At 35.8% G+C, this 23,630-nt stretch overlaps 1 protein-coding gene across 1 annotated transcript; it reads left to right on the forward strand.

Annotated features, from left to right (window-relative positions):
• Window positions 1-3,756: 3,756 nt before the first annotated feature.
• Window positions 3,757-16,694, forward strand: LOC126831859 (chondroitin proteoglycan-2). The gene is made up of 9 exons (XM_050562496.2): window positions 3,757-3,844; window positions 6,341-6,535; window positions 8,851-9,018; window positions 9,484-9,651; window positions 10,117-10,284; window positions 11,315-11,482; window positions 13,799-13,966; window positions 14,434-14,601; window positions 16,494-16,694. The coding sequence occupies exons 1-9, from the start codon at window positions 3,799-3,801 to the stop codon at window positions 16,664-16,666; spliced, it is 1,422 nt and encodes a 473-aa protein (XP_050418453.1). The 5' UTR covers window positions 3,757-3,798; the 3' UTR covers window positions 16,667-16,694.
• The last annotated feature ends 6,936 nt before the right edge of the window (window positions 16,695-23,630 follow it).

A 23,630-nucleotide genomic window follows, 5' to 3' on the forward strand; every position in this document is an offset into this window, starting at 1 on the left:
AATAAGTCACGTGATATCCTATATTTGCATATCATAGTGTTCTGCGTAAGATGCTATGTAGAAAGCGTGAAGATCAAATGAAATGCGGCAAAACGCAAATGTTAGATGTGATGAGGGAAATGTAAAATGTAGACACGCCAAAAGACAGCCTTTTCCAATCAAACATTTGTCATTTGACACATAACATTTGACGTTTTATATTTAACTTTGACCTTAGAGGTATTTTGACTTCATCATTACCGGTTTTAGGACATGTACATTGTACTTTTTACATATATATAATCAATGGAAAAGACATTTTAGCAGAGCATTTAATATTGGCAGCGATACCCTTCCATAGATATGCAATGAACTCTAAGACCAGTGGCGGCGCCAGGGGGGGGGGCAAGGGGGGAGGTGGCATCCCCCCCCCCCCCCCGTTAATCTGGTCTGCCCTCTGTTTGCCCCCCAATAATTTTAGGAAATAAAAATAAGTATTTGCGATACGTTTCGGTAATCAATACCTTCTACGGTGAATAAATCCCACATCCCCACACAGTCATAAACTTGCATGTTGTAGAGCTTTTCCGACAGTCTATTTTTCAAAATTTTCTTGGCGAGGTCCCCAATGGACTTGCTACTTTGGCGCTCACAATGGGAATTCGTTGAGGTTCGCAAGTCCGTTCGTTTGTTTTGTTCTCTAGTCGGATAAACTAGTGATCAGGCGACGAACGGTATCTGGGCAGATCTATTTATCTCGACGATCGGTGCCTGACAGAATACTGTAAGACAGCGTTTCCGGCAGTCTATTTTTCAAAAATTTCTGGGGGAGGACTGCCTACTTTGACGCTCGTGAGTGGGCTTCGTCGTGATTCGCAAGTCCGTTCGTTTGACACTTTACCTCATCGATCAGTGCCTGAAATACTGCCAGGCTGCATTTCCGGCAACCTGTTTTTCAAAATTTTCTGGGGGAGGCCCCCAACCCCTAGTTGAAGCTCGTGCCTTTGCCCCCTTAACCTTGGACTTTGCCCCAGCTTTGCCCCTCCAATCACCGACGGCTGGCGCCGCCACTGTCTAAGACACTGAACTGCCCAGCGTCATCACGAAAATAACGGGTATTGGAGGCATTAATGCGGCTAAGCTGAGATATGATGAATACCATGTGAAATATCGCAAAAATTACTGTCGGCCAACTAATATTGAAACAAGTTGTAAAGCTATGGGAGTAGATTGGTCTGTACCGACTTTTATAAGGTCCATGGTGCCAAAGTTTTTGCATACGATTGCTTTTTACATGGTCTTAAATGTAAGATTGGCAGACGGTCGATTAGATCACAGAAATCAGGGCCCGCTGTTACATCGGTAAACAGTAGAACTCACAACCTCTATTTTGTAGGCATGCCAAGACAGGACGAGTGACGACTCCGAGTTTAAATCATTTTGTGAAATAAATTCGCCCCGGGCTTTAATAGACGTGGCCGTCTTGGTTTAGTTATCGACGTGAGAGTGGTCCAGTCGACACGCCCCCTACGCTGATACCGCAGTGAGCTGGGAGTGGCCCCTGGTGTAAAATTCAAATTTCCCGCCCAAACAGGCCTAAAATGACCCCCCCCCCCCCCCAATATTGACTTAGTGGTATCACTAATTACAAAACTTTGCATGGACATGGATTCAGCTACCCCGAAAATGTATATTTTGATACCAAATCGATCATATTATGGTAATTGGGTGACAATTGGAATTTTTGAAGCCAAAACCGGTGACCATTTAGAATATTGACCAATTTCAGAATTTGACTTATTTGGACACGGATTTCGAACTGGGGCTTGTTTTTTGGTGATAATATACATCTAGACCGACCATAAACCGTGTTCCGCATTTGTATTACAGCAACTGCCCGCATTAATATTATCATACCTGGACCACTTACTGGTTATAAAGTAGGTAACAAGCTCCTACCAAATAACTGTCCCTGAAGACGATCCGTCTCTGACGACAGTAGGCCTTCGACTGTAAATGAAACAAGGAAAGTCGTCTTTAATAAATACTATTTGAGAAAAAATAGAATAAATAATGTAGATATTCGAATATAGTGATTGCTATTCTAATATTCTATTCGTCAAGCGAATATTCGTACCAAACTGAAACTGGACTGTAGAAACACAAATCATGAAAATTGTCCTAATACTCCTTCAGCTCAACATCATTACCGCGTGCGTAATGGATCTCCCTCATAAACTAAAACTTCAAACAATTTAACCATCATTTTGCAGAATTAACTAAATCAGGAACCAAACTGAGAACGTATGGTCTGTTTAAAAACTTAATAAACCACCCCAGATGTTCTTGCTAAAGCAGTAGCAATGTATACCTATCATGCTTTTAAGGAAAGGGGAGCACCGGCCTAGTCTATTTTTCTGCTGCATGTTCTTACTCCATATTTGATCATTATACATGTATGTACGAGGTTATACTTCATATTTTCATTTCATTGTTATACTTTCATTGCTATATTTTCATTGTATCATCCAAATGGTACATGTATATATCTCATTATATTTTCATTTCATTATATCATGTTATTCCAATATATACTCTTCAAAAAAAGTAGTGGATATTCAGAAACAATACAAAATTGCTATGTTAATAACAGGCCAATTGCCTACACATGAACATAAACAGTTCATATCGGCGGCTTATCTGACGGTCCCATTTCACTCGCAAAGAGATACACTGTCAAAAGTGAAAATGGACGTTTTTGATTTTTGTCTTAATAATGAGTAATTGCTCCACCAATCGTCAGACATTCAGCAATTCGTCATGGCATGCTCCTAATCAACCGTCCAATCACGATTTGGGGCAATCTGACCCACTCCTCTTGCAGTGCCACAGACAATTCTTGTAATGTTGTCCGTTTACGTCGACGAACACGTCTCCCGATCAAATTAAACGTAACACACTAAAGCAAAGATACGCAAAACAGTAAATCGTATGCAAGAACCGATAGGAAAGCAAACATGGATAGGATAAACCAGCAAGCGGCAGTTTTCATCAGCCCTTCCTTGAAGTGTCAAATTTGACAATGAACCCCTCCAACGTGTATGGCGCTATCGCGTGTCGCACATGCAGCTCAGTGGTTCTGTTGGGGCGATAAGTTCTTAATCTGTGAACATACTCTCAAAGCATGTCAAGTGTCCATGACTATTTATCATATCACAACCTGCATAGGAACTTGCATTTCAATATCCCCTACTTTTTTTTTGAAGAGTATATTATTCCATGTAAAATATATTTTTGAATACATGTATATTGATGTATGTGTATGTTTTGTATACTGTTGTTTTAACCATCCGAGGGTCTACATAGTTGATTTTGAGCTAGTCATGTAAATTAAGGTCTAATTAATAATTTCTATAACATCTGAATCCTAAAGAAAGACTTGCAATAGGCAGCTTTAGCTCTTAGCTAATGTGTATTTAATGGAATTGTTTACCCCAATAAATTCCTTTAGTCGCTGATGCATAATTTTGCGACCGACGGCACTTATATTGCGACCGACTATTTTTGCGAGTATAACCTCCCCCCCCCCCCCAGCCATACCATACATTTGCGCCCCAGAAAAGAATAGCTAATGTAGATCTAGAAGGAGGGGCTATAGAATTAAATATATAACTACGTTTGATTCCAACTTCAATTAGTTTGACAGTTTACAAAAATTGATTTTAAAGACGGGCCTCTTATGATTGGACAATTAAATATGATTGACATTTACAATGACTTAAATAGAATCGGGGACAATCACCAACAAGACAAAAATCGATGTGTACTCAATACAGCGTCATCATGCTGAACTTCATAATTTACGGTGAGGTGTTTAAATTTAAAAAAAAACAATCTGAATATTTTTGGCTAACGCTTTCAGTTCTATGAACCTTTACAGGATATTTAAGAGACAGTATTACAGTGAGTCACGGTGGCTCAGTGAGTAATACGCTGGCTCGCTAACTAGGCGGGGCAAGTTAATCTCTAACGTGAATTGACCCGAAACAAATTGCAAAAGAAACCAATGCGCAGTTGGATTCATACCCAAATTCGGCCGAAGTCGGTCACGGCGAAATGACGTAATTCACATAATTTAATATTTTGGTCTCCAGGAAGTTTCTGAGAGCGATATCTCGTAACCAGTGCGTTTCAGCGGCGGGACAATAAAGAAATGAAATGGGGTTTACCGTTCTACGCCATACACAGTGTGCTATGAGGCAAATATTGCCCGGACAGCGGCGCTTTAGGCCTACTCTTATATCGAATTCCAACTGCCAAGGGATCTTTTACGTGCACGCCAATGTGTACGTGGCACCCCGCCCAGCACCAATGATTGATAATGGGAAACCGCGCCCGAAAATATTCCACCTGTTATGGCCAGAAAACCTTAAAAGTAATTTTTATTGTTCATTTTAATTATAATTTTATTTTTTTATTTTTGGTCTCACTATTACTTATGTTCATAAATTTATGATTAGCCACAAAGAGTCATATGTGAGTTGTGACTCTTATTTTCCTGCTAAAAGAAAACGCACCATGCAATTGTAACTTTGGCAGTCATTTTGGTCTTATCGTTGTCAGTTTTATAATAATATTGACATTGTCATTCGAGTACCAACCAGTATTGTCTTGTCAGTATTTTGTCATTGTCAGCCAGTATAGGGGCATACAACACAGTAGTTGTATCATGTGTAATATTTATTTCACATTATTGTGTGTCATAGCCTTGTCAGTCGCATCTGTGTTACATTTTGTCATGGCATGGAAGGATTTGTTTACATTAATGATCGCTTTTACTTAAAGCCAGTTGTCTCCCTTCAATTACATTTTTGAATTTTGTCAGTCTTATTAAGAATTTGATGTTTTATGTAAATATAATACTTGTATTCAATTTTCCATTTATATTCTATTAACCTTGTGGTTTTATGCAAAGTAAAGCCTTTATAGCAAATATTCCCATGTCTTTTGCACCTTGAACGTCTACGCAACACATTATGTGATGCAGTATCCCTAATTAAATGGCCGTTTACTCCCTACACCACCAACATATTGTGTTAAAAATCTTGGTGTATATTTTGACATGACACTCAATATGAAAATTCACGTGTCTAACATCTACAAAATAGCAAAATTTCATCTGTAAAATATTGGGAACATTCAACCATTTATACACCTTGATATCACAAAATTACTGATTAATGTGTTTGTTATGTCATCGCTTCAAGTTTCAATTTTGTTTATTTAAAATTTCAATTTTGTTTATTTAAAATTTCAATGTTGTTTATTTAAAATTTCAATCTTGTGTATTTAAAATTTAGAATTTCAATTTTATTATTTAAAATTTCAATATTTCTATTTGAAATTTCAATTTTTCTATTTAAAATTTCAATTTTTCTATTTAAAATTTCAACTTTTCTATTTAAAATTTTAGTTTTATAATTTCGATATTTTTATTTAAAATTGCTCTCTAGTGGTCAATTGTTAAAGCGATATTTTTTAGCATTAAACCATATCAAAGATTTCAAATGGAATAATGTTTAACGTCCTGCTCCACTGACTGGGCTAATACAGACATGTGCACGGCATACGCCAGAGGGAAATGATACCCGGATAGGAGCGCTACGGACTACTGTTATATCAAAATTCCACCTGTCAAATGGTCTTTTAAATGTACGCCAACAAAGAACCTTGGTTGTTTGTCCCATCCGCACGACTCAATACTGGCCTTAGTAGGCCCTACGTCCTCAAACACTGAGAAGGTAAACTGTCGTTGAAATATCTCAAGGAACTTTCTCGACCAACATCAGATTTGAACCCTCAGACATCCTGGTTAGTGTGTCAGTGCCTTGCCGACTAAGTCACTGCGCCCCCCCCCCCTTTAAAAAAAGAAATGTTGGCATATTTGTGCAGAATCCCTCAAATTCACTGTTTTACTAGGGGGGGGGGGGGCGCATGGTTAGCATGTGTACGCTGTATCATAAGGTCTGTCATTGAGTCAACTGCCGTGGTTTCGAATCCCCGGTTATACGTGACAAGGAGTAGGGTCGCCTGTCCAACCTCGTGGGTTTTCTCCGGGTCCTCAGGTTTCCTCCCACTGCTAAAGACACCTTCGCGCAAGCGAATTATTGAAAATTGAACCATATGTTAGTCCAGAAATGACCTAGTTTGTGTCTAGTGGACGTTAAACCCCATTTCTCTCTCTCCCTGTTTTACTAGTAGTAATGCTGCAAGAAATTTCATCGGTTGTTTATATTTACTGCGATAATCTTGCTTTGTATTCAGACCCGTAAGACCTCTAATTATTTGATTTTGTATTTAGCTCTATTTGTGATTGATGCCGTAGCAGCATGCGAAAATGGGGAATATCATCCACATTCGACTGACTGTAACAAATTTCTACAATGTTCCAACGGAGTTCTAGTTGAACAAACCTGCGCTAGTGGCCTACACTGGAGTGTTCAGGACTCAAGATGTGAACAGCCGGCTGATGCTGGATGTACAACTTCTTCCGAGAGTGAGTAATTTTATATATTACACAATAAATAGATTCAAGGACAAATTTGCACTGAAAATTCTACACACTCTTCGAACGACGCAATTTTGAGAACTTCTTTCTAAACGCGGGCAAGTTTCCCTTATAAGTAAACCGGTGCCGCATCGCAAATGTATAGGCGTAGGTACATATCACTTACTGTCATACAGCCGAGGCTAGATGTAGGGTACCGGTATCTGCCAAGGTTTGCCGAGTGTGTCTATTTGGCCACAGGCGTTGACAATCATTTAAAAACACATTCTTAAAGACAATAGAATCTTCTGTACATTATGTGACCATAATAAAGTTGGTGATGAATATCACTATATATTCAAATAGTCTTTTTTTCCATAAGGGCTTTATATTTAACTCATTTTTATGACAGATCTCCCTCAACCCATAAAATGAAAGGTTTATTTAATGTTCAAGGTACAAACTTGATAAAATTATATAAATTTATATAATGGTATATCAAGGTTGTGGACCCTATAGAGGTCACAATTTTTATCCGATTTTATCAGTTCCTTTCGATATTCCCGCATATCGAATTGTAATTTCCTGAATTATGGCCCTTGATTGTAGGAAAAATCACTTTCTTGTAAGCTTGTTACGAAAAATCGCGTTTTTAGCTTGTGGACCCTATAGAGGTCATAATTTTTATCCGATTAAAAAACTGTATTATTATATCACCGTTACACCCTAAGGACGACTGAGTTTGAATTTCGTGAAAATCAGCCCAAAATTGACAGACAAAATGGCCGCTGTTCGTACTCAAATAGCGTCAAATTATGGTATATCAAGGTTGTGGACCCTATAGAGGTCACAATTTTTATCCGATTTTGTTGAAACTTGAAATGTAAGTTTATAACACAAAGATCTCAGTTCCTTTCGATATTCGCGCATGGCCCCTGATTGTACAAAAAATCACGTTGTTAGCTTGTGGGCCCTATAGAGGTCATAATTTTTTATCCAATTTAAAAAACCGTATTATTATATCACCGTTACACCCTAAGGACAGCTGAGTTCAAAATTTTGTGAAAATCGGCCCAAAATTGACAGACAAAATGGCCGCCGTTTGTTCTCAAATAGCGTAAAAATATGGTATATCATGGTTGTGGACCCTATAGAGGTCACAATTTTTATCCGATTTTGTTGAAACTTGAAATGTGAGTTTATAACACAAAGATCTCAGTTCCTTTCGATATTCCCGCATATCGAATTGTAATTTCCTGAATTATGGCCCTTGATTGTAGGAAAAATCACTTTCTTGTTAGCTTGTTCTCTATCAATCTCTCGAAAATGTGGGCGTATCCTGCCTGGCAGCCGCTAGTGAAATATGCATGGAGGTTAATATCGCAATATTGATGGTTAGTGCTAGGTGGATAAGGCCAGCTCAATTTTTCGTCAAAAATTAGGAGATGTAAACAGGGCTAGTGCTAATCCGAACCCTAACCCTGGATCTAGCCCCAATGCTTACCCTAACCTACAATCTCGCATACAATCACGTGCGCTAACCTTATTTACATCTCAAAGACCTTGACTAAAATTGAGCTGGCCTTAACAAAGAGATTTAGCCCAATAACATGACATGTGCAGGTTGTCTTAGCCAACCAGACATCGTTGTTTATATCTATTTGACCACAGGCGTTGACAATCATTTACAAACCTATACTTAAAGACAATAGAATCTGTACATTATGAGATCATAATGAAGTTGTTGATGAATATCACTATATATTCAAATGGTCTTTTTTCCTTAAGGGCTTTATATTTAACTCATTTTTATGACAGATCTCCCTCAATCCATAAAATGAAAGGTTTATTTAATGTTCAAGGTACAAACTTAATAACATTATATAAATTTATATAAATTATATTAAACTAATGCTTATTGATGATAAATTATATGTAAATAGCTGTAGGTAAATGATTGATGAAAAGATTGATTGGCATGTTTAACTGTATTAATATGTATATTCATGTATCTTCTGATGAAGATTTCGAATAAAGATTATTATTAAAATAAGAAAAGACAACTCCGACGTACCTAGACTTAGTTTTCCAGTGAAATTTTTGATGTGAATGTACGTTTTTAAGCCCTAGATATGATTCCTATGATTGTACAATAGTGATTTGACAACAGTTGATATTGTAATAATTATGTTTTGACGTTTTTAGTAAATTGCTTTAATTAAAAAAAAAAGGAAGATTTGAATTTATGGCATTAATATTCGTTCACGTTTGAAAGCAAAAAAAAAATTAACAAACATATTAAATTGGTTTCTGTTATTTCTTAGCTTGTACAAATGAGGAATTTCGTCCACATTCGACTGACTGTACCAAATATCTACAATGTTCCAACGGAGTTCTAGTTGAACAAACCTGCGCTAGTGGACTACACTGGAGTGTTCAGGACTCAAGATGTGAACAGCCGGCTGATGCTGGATGTACAACTTCTTCCGAGAGTGAGTAATTTTATATATTACACAATAAATAGATTCATTGTGTGTTATTGATTTTCTTGTATATTTTGAAATATGCATGGAGGTTAATATCGCAATATTGATGATTAGTGCTAAATGATAAGGCCAGCTCAATTTTTAGTCAAAGGTTACGAGATGTAAACAGGGCTGATGAAGATTTCGAATAAAGATTATTATTATTAAAATAAGAAAAGACAACTCCGACGTACCAAGACTTAGTTTTCCAGTGAAATGTTTGATGTGAATGTTTTTAAGCGCTAGATATGATTCCTATGATTGTACAATAGTGATTTGACAACAGTTGATATTGTGATAATTATGTTTTGACTGTTTTAGTAAATTGCTTTAATAAAAAAAGGAAGATTAGAAATTATGGCATTAATATTCGTTCACGTTTCAAAGCAAAAAAAAATTAACAAACATAAATTGGTTTCTGTTATTATTTAGCTTGTACAAATGAGGAATTGCGTCCACATTCGACTGACTGTACCAAATTTCTACAATGTTCCAACGGAGTTCTAGTTGAACAAACCTGCGCTAGTGGACTACACTGGAGTGTTCAGGACTCAAGATGTGAACAGCCGGCTGATGCTGGATGTACAACTTCTTCCGAGAGTGAGTAATTTTATATATTACACAATAAATAGATTCATTGTGTGTTATTGATTTTCTTGTATATTTTGAAATATGCATGGAGGTTAATATCGCCATATTGACGGTTAGTGCTAAATGATAAGGCCAGCTCAATTTTTAGTCAAAGGTTACGAGATGTAAACAGGGCTGATGAAGATTTCGAATAAAGATTATTATTATTAAAATAAGAAAAGACAACTCCGACGTACCAAGACTTAGTTTTCCAGTGAAATGTTTGATGTGAATGTTTTTAAGCGCTAGATATGATTCCTATGATTGTACAATAGTGATTTGACAACAGTTGATATTGTGATAATTATGTTTTGACTGTTTTAGTAAATTGCTTTAATAAAAAAAGGAAGATTAGAAATTATAACATTAATATTCGTTCACGTTTCAAAGCAAAAAAAAATTAACAAACATAAATTGGTTTCTGTTATTATTTAGCTTGTACAAATGAGGAATTGCGTCCACATTCGACTGACTGCACTAAATTTCTACAATGTTCCAACGGAGTTCTAGTTGAACAAACCTGCGCTAGTGGACTACACTGGAGTGTTCAGGACTCAAGATGTGAACAGCCGGCTGATGCTGGATGTACAACTTCTTCCGAAAGTGAGTAATTTTATATATTACACAATAAATAGATTCATTGTGTGTTATTGATTTTCTTGTATATTTTGAAATATGCATGGAGGTTAATATCGCAATATTGATGGTTAGTGCTAGGTGGATAAGGCCAGCTCAATTTTTCGTCAAAAATTGGGAGATGTAAACAGGGCTAGTGCTAATCCGAACCCTAACCCTGGACCTAGCCGCAATGCTTACCCTAACCTACAATCTCGCATACAATCACGTGCGCTAACCTTATTTACATCTCAAAGACCTTGACTAAAATTGAGCTGGCCTTAACAAAGAGATTTAGCCCAATAACATGACATGTGCAGGTTGTCTTAGCCAACCAGACATCGTTGTTTATATCTATTTGACCACAGGCGTTGACAATCATTTACAAACCTATACTTAAAGACAATAGAATCTGTACATTATGAGATCATAATGAAGTTGTTGATGAATATCACTATATATTCATATGGTCTTTTTTCCTTAAGGGCTTTATATTTAACTCATTTTTATGACAGATCTCCCTCAATCCATAAAATGAAAGGTTTATTTAATGTTCAAGGTACAAACTTAATAACATTATATAAATTTATATAAATTATATTAAATTAATGCTTATTGATGATAAATTATATGTAAATAGCTGTAGGTAAATGATTGATGAAAAGATTGATTGGCATGTTTAACTGTATTAATATGTATTTTCATGTATCTCCTGATGAAGATTTCGAATAAAGATTATTATTAAAATAAGAAAAGACAACTCCGACGTACCTAGACTTAGTTTTCCAGTGAAATTTTTGATGTGAATGTACGTTTTTAAGCGCTAGATATGATTCCTATGATTGTACAATAGTGATTTGACAACAGTTGATATTGTAATAATTATGTTTTGACGTTTTTAGTAAATTGCTTTAATTAAAAAAAAAGGAAGGTTTGAATTTATGGCATTAATATTCGTTCACGTTTGAAAGCCCAAAAAAAAATGAACAAACATAAATTGGTTTCTGTTATTTCTTAGCTTGTACAAATGAGGAATTGCGTCCACATTCGACTGACTGTAACAAATTTCTACAATGTTCCAACGGAGTTCTAGTTGAACAAACCTGCGCTAGTGGACTACACTGGAGTGTTCAGGACTCAAGATGTGAACAGCCGGCTGATGCTGGATGTACAACTTCTTCCGAGAGTGAGTAATTTTATATATTACACAATAAATAGATTCAAGGACAAATTTGCACTGAAAATTCTACACACTCTTCGAACGACGCAATTTTGAGAACTTCTTTCTAAACGCGGGCAAGTTTCCCTTATAAGTAAACCGGTGCCGCATCGCAAATGTATAGGCGTAGGTACATATCACTTACTGTCATACAGCCGAGGCTAGATGTAGGGTACCGGTATCTGCCAAGGTTTGCCGAGTGTGTCTATTTGGCCACAGGCGTTGACAATCATTTAAAAACACATTCTTAAAGACAATAGAATCTTCTGTACATTATGTGATCATAATAAAGTTGGTGATGAATATCACTATATATTCAAATGGTCTTTTTTTCCATAAGGGCTTTATATTTAACTCATTTTTATGACAGATCTCCCTCAACCCATAAAATGAAAGGTTTATTTAATGTTCAAGGTACAAACTTGATAAAATTATATAAATTTATATAATGGTATATCAAGGTTGTGGACCCTATAGAGGTCACAATTTTTATCCGATTTTATCAGTTCCTTTCGATATTCCCGCATATCGAATTGTAATTTCCTGAATTATGGCCCTTGATTGTAGGAAAAATCACTTTCTTGTAAGCTTGTTACGAAAAATCGCGTTTTTAGCTTGTGGACCCTATAGAGGTCATAATTTTTATCCGATTAAAAAACTGTATTATTATATCACCGTTACACCCTAAGGACGACTGAGTTTGAATTTCGTGAAAATCAGCCCAAAATTGACAGACAAAATGGCCGCTGTTCGTACTCAAATAGCGTCAAATTATGGTATATCAAGGTTGTGGACCCTATAGAGGTCACAATTTTTATCCGATTTTGTTGAAACTTGAAATGTAAGTTTATAACACAAAGATCTCAGTTCCTTTCGATATTCGCGCATGGCCCCTGATTGTACAAAAAATCACGTTGTTAGCTTGTGGGCCCTATAGAGGTCATAATTTTTTATCCAATTTAAAAAACCGTATTATTATATCACCGTTACACCCTAAGGACAGCTGAGTTCAAAATTTTGTGAAAATCGGCCCAAAATTGACAGACAAAATGGCCGCCGTTTGTTCTCAAATAGCGTAAAAATATGGTATATCATGGTTGTGGACCCTATAGAGGTCACAATTTTTATCCGATTTTGTTGAAACTTGAAATGTAAGTTTATAACACAAAGATCTCAGTTCATTTCGATATTCCCGCATATCGAATTGTAATTTCCTGAATTATGGCCCTTGATTGTAGGAAAAATCACTTTCTTGTTAGCTTGTTCTCTATCAATCTCTCGAAAATGTGGGCGTATCCTGCCTGGCAGCCGCTAGTGAAATATGCATGGAGGTTAATATCGCAATATTGATGGTTAGTGCTAGGTGGATAAGGCCAGCTCAATTTTTCGTCAAAAATTAGGAGATGTAAACAGGGCTAGTGCTAATCCGAACCCTAACTCTGGATCTAGCCCCAATGCTTACCCTAACCTACAATCTCGCATACAATCACGTGCGCTAACCTTATTTACATCTCAAAGACCTTGACTAAAATTGAGCTGGCCTTAACAAAAAGATTTAGCCCAATAACATGACATGTGCAGGTTGTCTTAGCCAACCAGACATCGTTGTTTATATCTATTTGACCACAGGCGTTGACAATCATTTACAAACCTATACTTAAAGACAATAGAATCTGTACATTATGAGATCATAATGAAGTTGTTGATGAATATCACTATATATTCAAATGGTCTTTTTTCCTTAAGGGCTTTATATTTAACTCATTTTTATGACAGATCTCCCTCAATCCATAAAATGAAAGGTTTATTTAATGTTCAAGGTACAAACTTAATAACATTATATAAATTTATATAAATTATATTAAACTAATGCTTATTGATGATAAATTATATGTAAATAGCTGTAGGTAAATGATTGATGAAAAGATTGATTGGCATGTTTAACTGTATTAATATGTATATTCATGTATCTTCTGATGAAGATTTCGAATAAAGATTATTATTAAAATAAGAAAAGACAACTCCGACGTACCTAGACTTAGTTTTCCAGTGAAATTTTTGATGTGAATGTACGTTTTTAAGCCCTAGATATGATTCCTATGATTGTACAATAGTGATTTGACAACAGTTGATATTGTAATAATTATGTTTTGACGTTTTTAGTAAATTGCTTTAATTAAAAAAAAAAAGGAAGATTTGAATTTATGGCATTAATATTCGTTCACGTTTGAAAGCAAAAAAAAAATTAACAAACATATTAAATTGGTTTCTGTTATTTCTTAGCTTGTACAAATGAGGAATTTCGTCCACATTCGACTGACTGTACCAAATATCTACAATGTTCCAACGGAGTTCTAGTTGAACAAACCTGCGCTAGTGGACTACACTGGAGTGTTCAGGACTCAAGATGTGAACAGCCGGCTGATGCTGGATGTACAACTTCTTCCGAAAGTGAGTAATTTTATATATTACACAATAAATAGATTCATTGTGTGTTATTGATTTTCTTGTATATTTTGAAATATGCATGGAGGTTAATATCGCAATATTGATGGTTAGTGCTAAATGATAAGGCCAGCTCAATTTTTAGTCAAAGGTTACGAGATGTAAACAGGGCTGATGAAGATTTCGAATAAAGATTATTATTATTAAAATAAGAAAAGACAACTCCGACGTACCAAGACTTAGTTTTCCAGTGAAATGTTTGATGTGAATGTTTTTAAGCGCTAAATATGATTCCTATGATTGTACAATAGTGATTTGACAACAGTTGATATTGTGATAATTATGTTTTGACTGTTTTAGTAAATTGCTTTAATAAAAAAAAAGGAAGATTAGAAATTATAACATTAATATTCGTTCACGTTTCAAAGCAAAAAAAAATTAACAAACATAAATTGGTTTCTGTTATTATTTAGCTTGTACAAATGAGGAATTGCGTCCACATTCGACTGACTGTACCAAATTTCTACAATGTTCCAACGGAGTTCAAGTTGAACAAACCTGCGCTAGTGGACTACACTGGAGTGTTCAGGACTCAAGATGTGAACAGCCGGCTGATGCTGGATGTACAACTTCTTCCGAGAGTGAGTAATTTTATATATTACACAATAAATAGATTCATTGTGTGTTATTGATTTTCTTGTATATTTTGAAATATGCATGGAGGTTAATATCGCCATATTGATGGTGAGTGCTAGGTGGATAAGGCCAGCTCAATTTTTCGTCAAAAATTAGGAGATGTAAACAGGGCTAGTGCTAATCCGAACCCTAACCCTGGACCTAGCCCCATTGCTTACCCTAACCCATGTTCCTGAAGCAACGGTATACTAGTTTTATAACTATTATCCGTTGCTTTCACAGCCCACTATTCTCGTCACTAATTTTGATTGGTAGAAGGGATATTCCAGTAGCCATTGAGACTCCTTGAAACAAAATTTTCCGTGAAATATTCGAATAACCAAACGCTTGATCTCCAGTAGAAACCCCTATTTATGTTAATCGAGTCACAAAGGTCAAAGGAGACAAAGGCTGTCAACATTCCATCATGGCCGATCGTATCACGTTTTGTCGAATATGTAGTGGAATTATTGGAGTAAAAAACCGACGATAGTATAGAACTGTTTTCGAAGTTTGGTATCTCCTACAGCTATTTCTGGGCTTGTAAAAATAAACTTTACTGCTTTTACGTCGATATCTTCCTGCCCACTGTGGATCACTGCGCATCGAAAGCCGAAACCTTCTAATTTTTTCTTCTGTTCGTCCATGATAGAATTGAGAGGCGCGATGATGAGCACACAAACTGGATCTGACACTATAACCGGGACAGATTCATAAGAAAGCGATTTACCGCTTCCAGTTTTTGTACAGATGAAAACATCTTTCTTGTCGAGAACTGCCTGTATTTATTTTTTCTGGTTTTCGCTTAAACATTCAATTTTAAACTTGTTTTTAATTAGTGAAAATGTAGAATCTATGGAGGTCGCCATTTTTAAATCACTACCGCTGCTCCATATGTTACGAGGTAGCTAATTGGACAAATCGAATAGTGACGTAGGTTCCGCAAAGGGAGGTTATTACTCATAAGTGACGAGAATATGGTGCTGCGTAAGCAACGGATAATAGTTATAAAACTATTATACCGTTGCTTCAGGAACATGACCCTAACCTACAATCTCGCATACAATCACGTGCGCTAACCTTATTGACATCTCAAAGACCTTGACTAAAATTGAGCTGGCCTTAACAAAACGATTTAGCCCAATAACATGACATGTGCAGGTTGTCTTAGCCAACCAGACATCGTTGTTTATATCTATTTGACCACAGGCGTTGACAATCATTTACAAACCTATACTTAAAGACAATAGAATCTGTACATTATGAGATCATAATGAAGTTGTTGATGAATATCACTATATATTCAAATGGTCTTTTTTCCTTAAGGGCTTTATATTTAACTCATTTTTATGACAGATCTCCCTCAATCCATAAAATGAAAGGTTTATTTAATGTTCAAGGTACAAACTTAATAACATTATATAAATTTATATAAATTATATTAAATTAATGCTTATTGATGATAAATTATATGTAAATAGCTGTAGGTAAATGATTGATGAAAAGATTGATTGGCATGTTTAACTGTATTAATATGTATATTCATGTATCTTCTGATGAAGATTTCGAATAAAGATTATTATTAAAATAAGAAAAGACAACTCCGACGTACCTAGACTTAGTTTTCCAGTGAAATTTTTTATGTGAATGTACGTTTTTAAGCGCTAGATATGATTCCTATGATTGTACAATAGTGATTTGACAACAGTTGATATTGTAATAATTATGTTTTGACGTTTTTAGTAAATTGCTTTAATTAAAAAAAAAGGAAGATTTGAATTTATGGCATTAATATTCGTTCACGTTTGAAAGCCAAAAAAAAATTAACAAACATAAATTGGTTTCTGTTATTTCTTAGCTTGTACAAATGAGGAATTGCGTCCACATTCGACTGACTGTACCAAATTTCTACAATGTTCCAACGGAGTTCTAGTTGAACAAACCTGCGCTAGTGGACTACACTGGAGTGTTCAGGACTCAAGATGTGAACAGCCGGCTGATGCTAATTGCAACCCGTCTACAAGAAAGTAATATTTATAATCTGAAAAGAAAAAAAAAACAACCATAAGTTCAATAAATAAACTTTCATCGTCATTTTTAATTGTTATCAATTTCTAGAGGTTCTTTATGATATGTCAAAAAGAAACAGAATGGGGTTGAATGTCCTACTGTTCTGCGACGATTGGGCTAATGAAGACGGCCATGCAGAGTGATATGAGGGAAATGAAATGGAGTTTAACGTCCTACTGTTCTGCTCCTAACCTGGGCTAATGAAGACGGGCATACGCCATACAGTGTGCTATGAGGGAAATTTTGCCCGGACAGCGGCACTACGGCCTACTCTTATATCGAATTCCAACTGCCAAGGGATCTTTTACTTGCACGCCAATGTGTGCACGGGACCTCGGTTTTTCGTTCCATCCGAACGACTAGACAGCTTTCCTTGTCAGGCCCTCCGTCCTGCATCACTGACAAGGGGAAACCACGCCGGAAAATCTGGATGAACTTTCTCGGCCAATGCAGGGATCGAACACCCGACCTCCAGGCTAGCGAGCTAGCGTCTTACCCACTTAGCCGTGCTATGAGGGAAATTTTGTTCAAAAAGCAGCACCGCGACCTACTCTAATTTCGAATTCCATCTGTCATTGACTCTTTAACGTGCATGCCAATGTGTACATGGGACCTCGGGTTTGTCGAACCATCCAAACGACTAGACGATCCCCATTTTCCCCACTATTTTAACTAAAGATAAAATTCAAATTTTAGTAGATACTTCAATTTTGATTGGCTAAGCACTAAAATCAATGTAATATTATCCAATCAAATTACTAAAATTTGGATTTTATCTTAGTTAAAACTTCGTGAAACAGGCCCCAGATGTAATAAAAAATACCCCGTGCGGTTTACCGTTGTGCTCACAAAGCAGACTGGGCTAATGAAGACGGGTTTACGCCATACAGTGGAGATTTTGCCCAGAAAGCGGTGCTACGGCGTACTTTTATTTTGAATTACAGGGTTTCTTTTACGTACATGCCAGCGTTTTTTCTTAAAACCCGAACAACTAGACACTACCCCTAGCCCCTACCAGTCCATCTGTCTTGCACCACTGAGAAGGGCAAGATACACTGGAAAATCTAAGAGAACTTTCACTTTCATACATGACTTAATGAGTTCTTGCTAAATATATTTTCATTCTTTTAGAAAAAAAATACGCCAAATGAATCGAAATGGCAGTATTAGGGCAAATGCATGACAAAATATAGTGTATTTATTTATCTAAAAAATATATCTAGAATAGTTTGCTTATGTACATAAAATATTTTATTAATTTTGACAGAAAAATGTCATGTCTGTTGGGTCAGGTGTCCTCAATGAGCCACCATATAATTGTAAACAGCACCATGTGCTACCAAAGTGAGCTTAGAATTATGATGCCTTTACCGCATAACAATTGTGAAATGTCAAAATGTTAACCAAACTAAACTGACTACAGTAAATTAAAAGCAATAATGGAAGTAGAACAAAATGCAAATTCTAACTGCAATCATGTAAGAAATGTCATATTAATTAGCATTTTTACATAGCCAATTTAACATGCTTAAATGTGAAATTACATGCATAGAAATTAAACTGCATATAGCATAAGTACTACTAGGTTAGGAGTTAGAATTATGACGAAAATTTCGCACCATAGACAGCATGGGTTACAAATTTCGTTATGTTGTAACCTTATAGGCTCGCAGCCTATGTCATATTATTTAGCATTTTTACATAGCCAATTTAACATGCTTAAATGTGAAGTTACATGCATAGAAATTAAACTGCATATAGCATAAGTACTACTAGGTTAGGAGTTAGAATTATGACGAAAATTTCGCACCATAGACAGCATGGGTTACAAATTTCGTTATGTTGTAACCTTATAGGCTCGCAGCCAAAATTTCTAGCTTGCTTAGAAACACAATTCCGCAACAAGTTCCTACCTACTAAACAATCTATACATTTTGAGAAAGCTTATAACACCAAGAACACAAATCTCGAGACTTCCCAGCAAAATGTTTGCACACACTTGTGATAATTGTCAAGTAAATGCTATATTTATACTAACAAAATGTGCAGTTGACATCAAATTAAACATTAGCGAAAACACCCAATGCCTTCAGCCTCAGCAAATAATATGGTATTGGTTAAATTTTGATTTAAACCAAAATGCAGAAAAACATAATGGACTAGGACAGAATTATGGAAATCCATTAGGAGGCAGACCACCATTAATAATTTCCCCATTGACTTCAATGTTAATTCTGGCCTCTTTGCCCACCCCCAACCTTTCCCCAAATTTTCGTTGGGCTGAATGCTTTTCACTACAGACAGAGGAACAAATGGTCATGTCTTTGCATTAGAATTTGTATGGGGTTGACATGCACAAACTTGAAGAAGCATACTAAAAACATGTAACTAGTTGCTGTACATATCACCGTAGCCAACCTGATAACCCTGTTATCCTTCCGCCTCAAAATCATGAATATTTACCAAACCCTGGCAGAAAATGTTAATTCAAATCGTCTTCATCCATTCTAGAACAAAAAATCAACAAGAATGGGCATGCAAAAGGTGAGAAAAGAGACAGAGTGTTAATGGTGGTCTGCCTCCATTAAGGGAAATAGAGAGTTATCTCCCTTTCTGTCAAATGTTTGCATAATAGTATTTCAGGTGCGTGTTGACTGCTGATGCTGTATGACGCACAAGATCATGTGGGGGCACACAAGCCCAATATTTATATTGTTAATGGGTTCCCAGGGGCCTGCGAGGGAGGGTGTTTACCCAAAAATTATGGGCTCGGTGGCTACTCTGATGAGCCAGTAGTACAGTATTTTACTACAGGTAGCTGTAAACGTTTAGTTCAGAAGGCCAATTTACAAGTTATTTAAACTGAAACTGTATCTATAATTGTGTAATTTGATAACAAATATGTTAATAAGTCACGTGATATCCTACATTTGCATATGCAAGTTGATGCTGTGCGCATAGGCGTACGGGCTTGATGACAGTTAGGGGGACAGAACCCGAAATGCTCGAAAAAATTTCGGGTTTCCAGATAGCACACAATGCCAATTGAATTATAAATATATTTTATTATAATAAAAAAAATACCAACGATTTAAATAAAATTTATTTTAACAATACATTTATTTAATACATAATTCACAGATTGAATAACATTTTTTTAACAATACAATGTACATTTATTTATAACATAATTCACAGATTGAATAAATTTTTTTGTAAAAATCATCATCATCTAAAACGAAAAAAGATAAATTCTTAAGAGTCCCCCCAACCCTCAAGAAAATTTTGGAATATTTGATGTGTGCAAACACGTTTTCCTGCCACTTCAAAGTGGTCTATTATAGCCTAATTAAGATGGCTGATATGAATTCCAATCAAAAGATCAATCGTTTACAGTCCACGAAGACGGAACTTCAATTTGGTCCAATATAGCCCACCTGGCTGATCCGAATTCCAAACAACCAATCAATCGTCGCGGGGTATGGGGGCCTCACCCTCACAGAGAAATTTTTGAAAATTTAACCACCGCATATGCATTTTCTGCTATTCTAGCTCGTGTAAGCAACTCCAAAAGTATCCAATGATTTTGTAACCGAAATACCAGTCTGAATAATAATAATCGATGCCCGAAAAATGTCGCACAAAGTAGAGCGGCTCCAGACAAAATGTTTTAATCCATAGTCACTCAGTACAAATTCGTGGTATTCAATTAAAAGCTAAGTAAAATCAGTGTTTTATTAAGGCTCGATGACAGTTAGGGAAGCAAAACTAGAAATGCCCTAAAAAATTTCAGGTTTACAGACAGCGGCGCCGGTTTTCTTCGAGAGGCGAAGAAGCGGAGCTGACCTTGTAAGACCCCCCAAGAAATTTTTTGGAATATTTGACGGCCGCAAACGCGTTTCACTGCTATTCCAGCCCGTAAAATTAGTGATTTATTAGATTCCGGGCACTTTATTTTGCCAAGTAGATGAAATAATTTTTTTTTTTCACTTTACCCGTCTGCCCGAAAAGTCAGCTTGCCCGAAAGTTAGGGGGGCAGCTGCCCCCCCCCCCCTGCTCCCCTGGCTCGTACGCCTATGGCTGCGCGAAACATGCTATGTAGAATGCGTGATGGACAAATGGGATGTGGCAGAGAGCAAATGTAAAATGTAATGAGAGAAATGTAAAATGTTGACACGTCAAAAAAAGCATTTTCCCACAAAACATTTGTCATTTAACACTTAACATTTTACATTTAACTCTTGCCTTAGAGGTATTTTGACTTTATCATTACCGGTATTAGGACTTTGTACATTGTACTTTTTACATATAATCAATAGAAAAGACATTGTAGCAGAGCATTTAATATTGGCAGCGATACCCTTCCATACCACACAGGGTTTGGGGAACTTTCAAGGTCAACACGGGGATCAAACCCCGAACCTTCTGATTAGTGAGCCAGCGCCCTACTCACTGAGCTCTGTCCTATTATCGGGGTCATGAGATTTTCAGCTTTCCACGACTTCCGTTTCGTAGTTATATAGTTAACAAATATGAAAGTTAACAAATATGTTACCGATCAAAAGATCTTGAATGTCTTCAATTTTGGTGTCCAAAATTCAGCCCGGGTAAACTTAACATTGACAATAACAATATCGTGGATATGTTTTTGCTGCACATCGGCACACGACATCTTTGGTTATTTTCGCCTTTTAAGCCAAATGTGTAACTAACTTTGTTGGCTTTCTGGTGCAATGAATTGAAAACTATCGATTCTCGCCTCACAATTCTCTGTTGGTCTGTCACCAGGCACACACGAACCCTATTGATAACGTAGCAGATATGATTACTCGCGGTGCAGCACAAAATAATAGCAACATCATACTCGCTACCAACGGCAAATATTAAAATAATAACTATAAACGACAACGCATTCATCTTGAAAATATGGCGATTTTATGAAACACAAACACGTTTTATTTTATATATCTAATCTGAACACACTCTACAAAACATATGTTACAATCGCATATATTTAAAAACAATTACCTCTGTACCTTTTATGTATATATTCTAATACTTAAAGGGACAATAACAATCTTGCTGGCTTGACAGCGCCAGAAAATAAAAAATAGTGTCTTACCTGTTGTGTAAATTATCCATTACATCCTATTTTACTTGTCCAGAGGGTTCAAAAATATTTTTAAATCCAAGTCACATTTGAAAAGCTTTACGTCAGGCTTTTCAAATCATTTAGTTGAATTTTTCCAATTTTTTAAATTATGTGTGTTAAGATAAAATTTGTATCATCAATTAATTGGAATATTGTAAAATAGTACGATTTGTTGACAAGAATAAAAATTGGGACATATTATTCAGTTACAACAAGAGTGGTATTGAGCCTTTAAATAATTATCACTGTACCTTTTATGTACATATTCTAATACTTAAAGATGCATTATGTTAGTTTTAGATAAAGAACTGACCGTTCTTGCGATAATAGTTCAAAAATAGATAATGCAAAATAAAGATATTAAAAACTTCATGCAAATAATTTTATTCTGAGGGAAGTTTTCACTGTATGATAAATGTCGATCGTGTTTCAACCCGTTTAAATCTCCACCATCTGATGATCTAGACCAGTGATTCTCAACCTTTTGTTGCCAAAGGTATGCCTTGGAACACATGAAAAATCGGCACACCTGGCTATATATATATGAAAAATATTTGAATTTTGCAAAATAAAAACATGGCAAGTATACAACCGTAGACACAGACTTGTCATAGGCACATGGAATGACTCAAACCAAATAAAGAAAACACACAATGAACTTGTCAGTAGACACCAGACTCAGTTGTGATCACGTGGTTTTTCGCGTTTCCTTAACGGCTCACTTAAGAAGGCTTCGCGGCACACCTGCTTGAGAATCACTGGTCTAGACACTTAATTATTTGTTTAAATAACAGTTTATATAACGTTTGAGGTTTATTAATAAAACTTCAATGTACAATCATTATGCGTTATTCAACCCTGGTCACAGCCCACACTGTAAAAAATATCCATTTTTGATGTGGCCGAATTCCGTAGTTTAACACCTTTTTTCTGTTAATCGAAGGATTTTTTGGTAAAATTGTGTTAAAAGCATGAATTATTTCTTCAAATTACGTGTTTTATATATTTCTGTGAAATATTCAGTATTTAACAGGAACTTTCCGTGAAATTTAGGGATAAAATGTTTTATTCCCTTCTATAATGGACTTAATCCTGTTATTTTACGGAATATACGGTGGAATGACAAAGAAGTTCCGTGAAATTTAGGGATAAAATGTTTTATTCCGTTCTGTAATGGACTTAATTCTGTTATTTTATGGGATAAGCGGTACAACGATAAGTAATCGTATACATATATAATCATTTATAATAATGATCATGTTATAGTATTCATTTCAATGGATTAACCATAATATGAAGAATCATATTTTGTAACGTTTGGTATATTAATTGAAATGTATATCTAATTTCCATTATTTATAAGATCTATAAAGTGTATTGTTATTCATCATACGGAAATCAGATTGTAAGTATTTTCATAAATATGTAAAAATATGTTTTAATGCCTCGCGTGGTAATGTTGTAATATCTGGTAATCAAGCAGGCTTAAATCCAGATAGTACAACCCGTTGGCCAGTGTAAGTCAGTTTGTCTCTATAGCAGAGTCTACCACTGAAAGCCTCCAACCACTGACGAGTGGCAGGTTGTGATACCTTGCTCTCGATTCATATATTAGCGAAAAGAGGTTATGTTTAAAGATTATCTGCGATATCACTTCGGTGGAAGCGGACGTTAGATAAAGCTATTTGACGCACGGGTATAAAGTCAATGGTTAATTCAATGAAATTTTTATCATCTTCATGCTCAGGAAAGAAAATTTACCAGAATTTTTTT

The sequence above is a fragment of the Patella vulgata genome, chromosome 9, assembly GCF_932274485.2.
Source record: "Patella vulgata chromosome 9, xgPatVulg1.2, whole genome shotgun sequence".
NCBI classification, from domain to species: Eukaryota; Metazoa; Mollusca; class Gastropoda; family Patellidae; genus Patella; species Patella vulgata.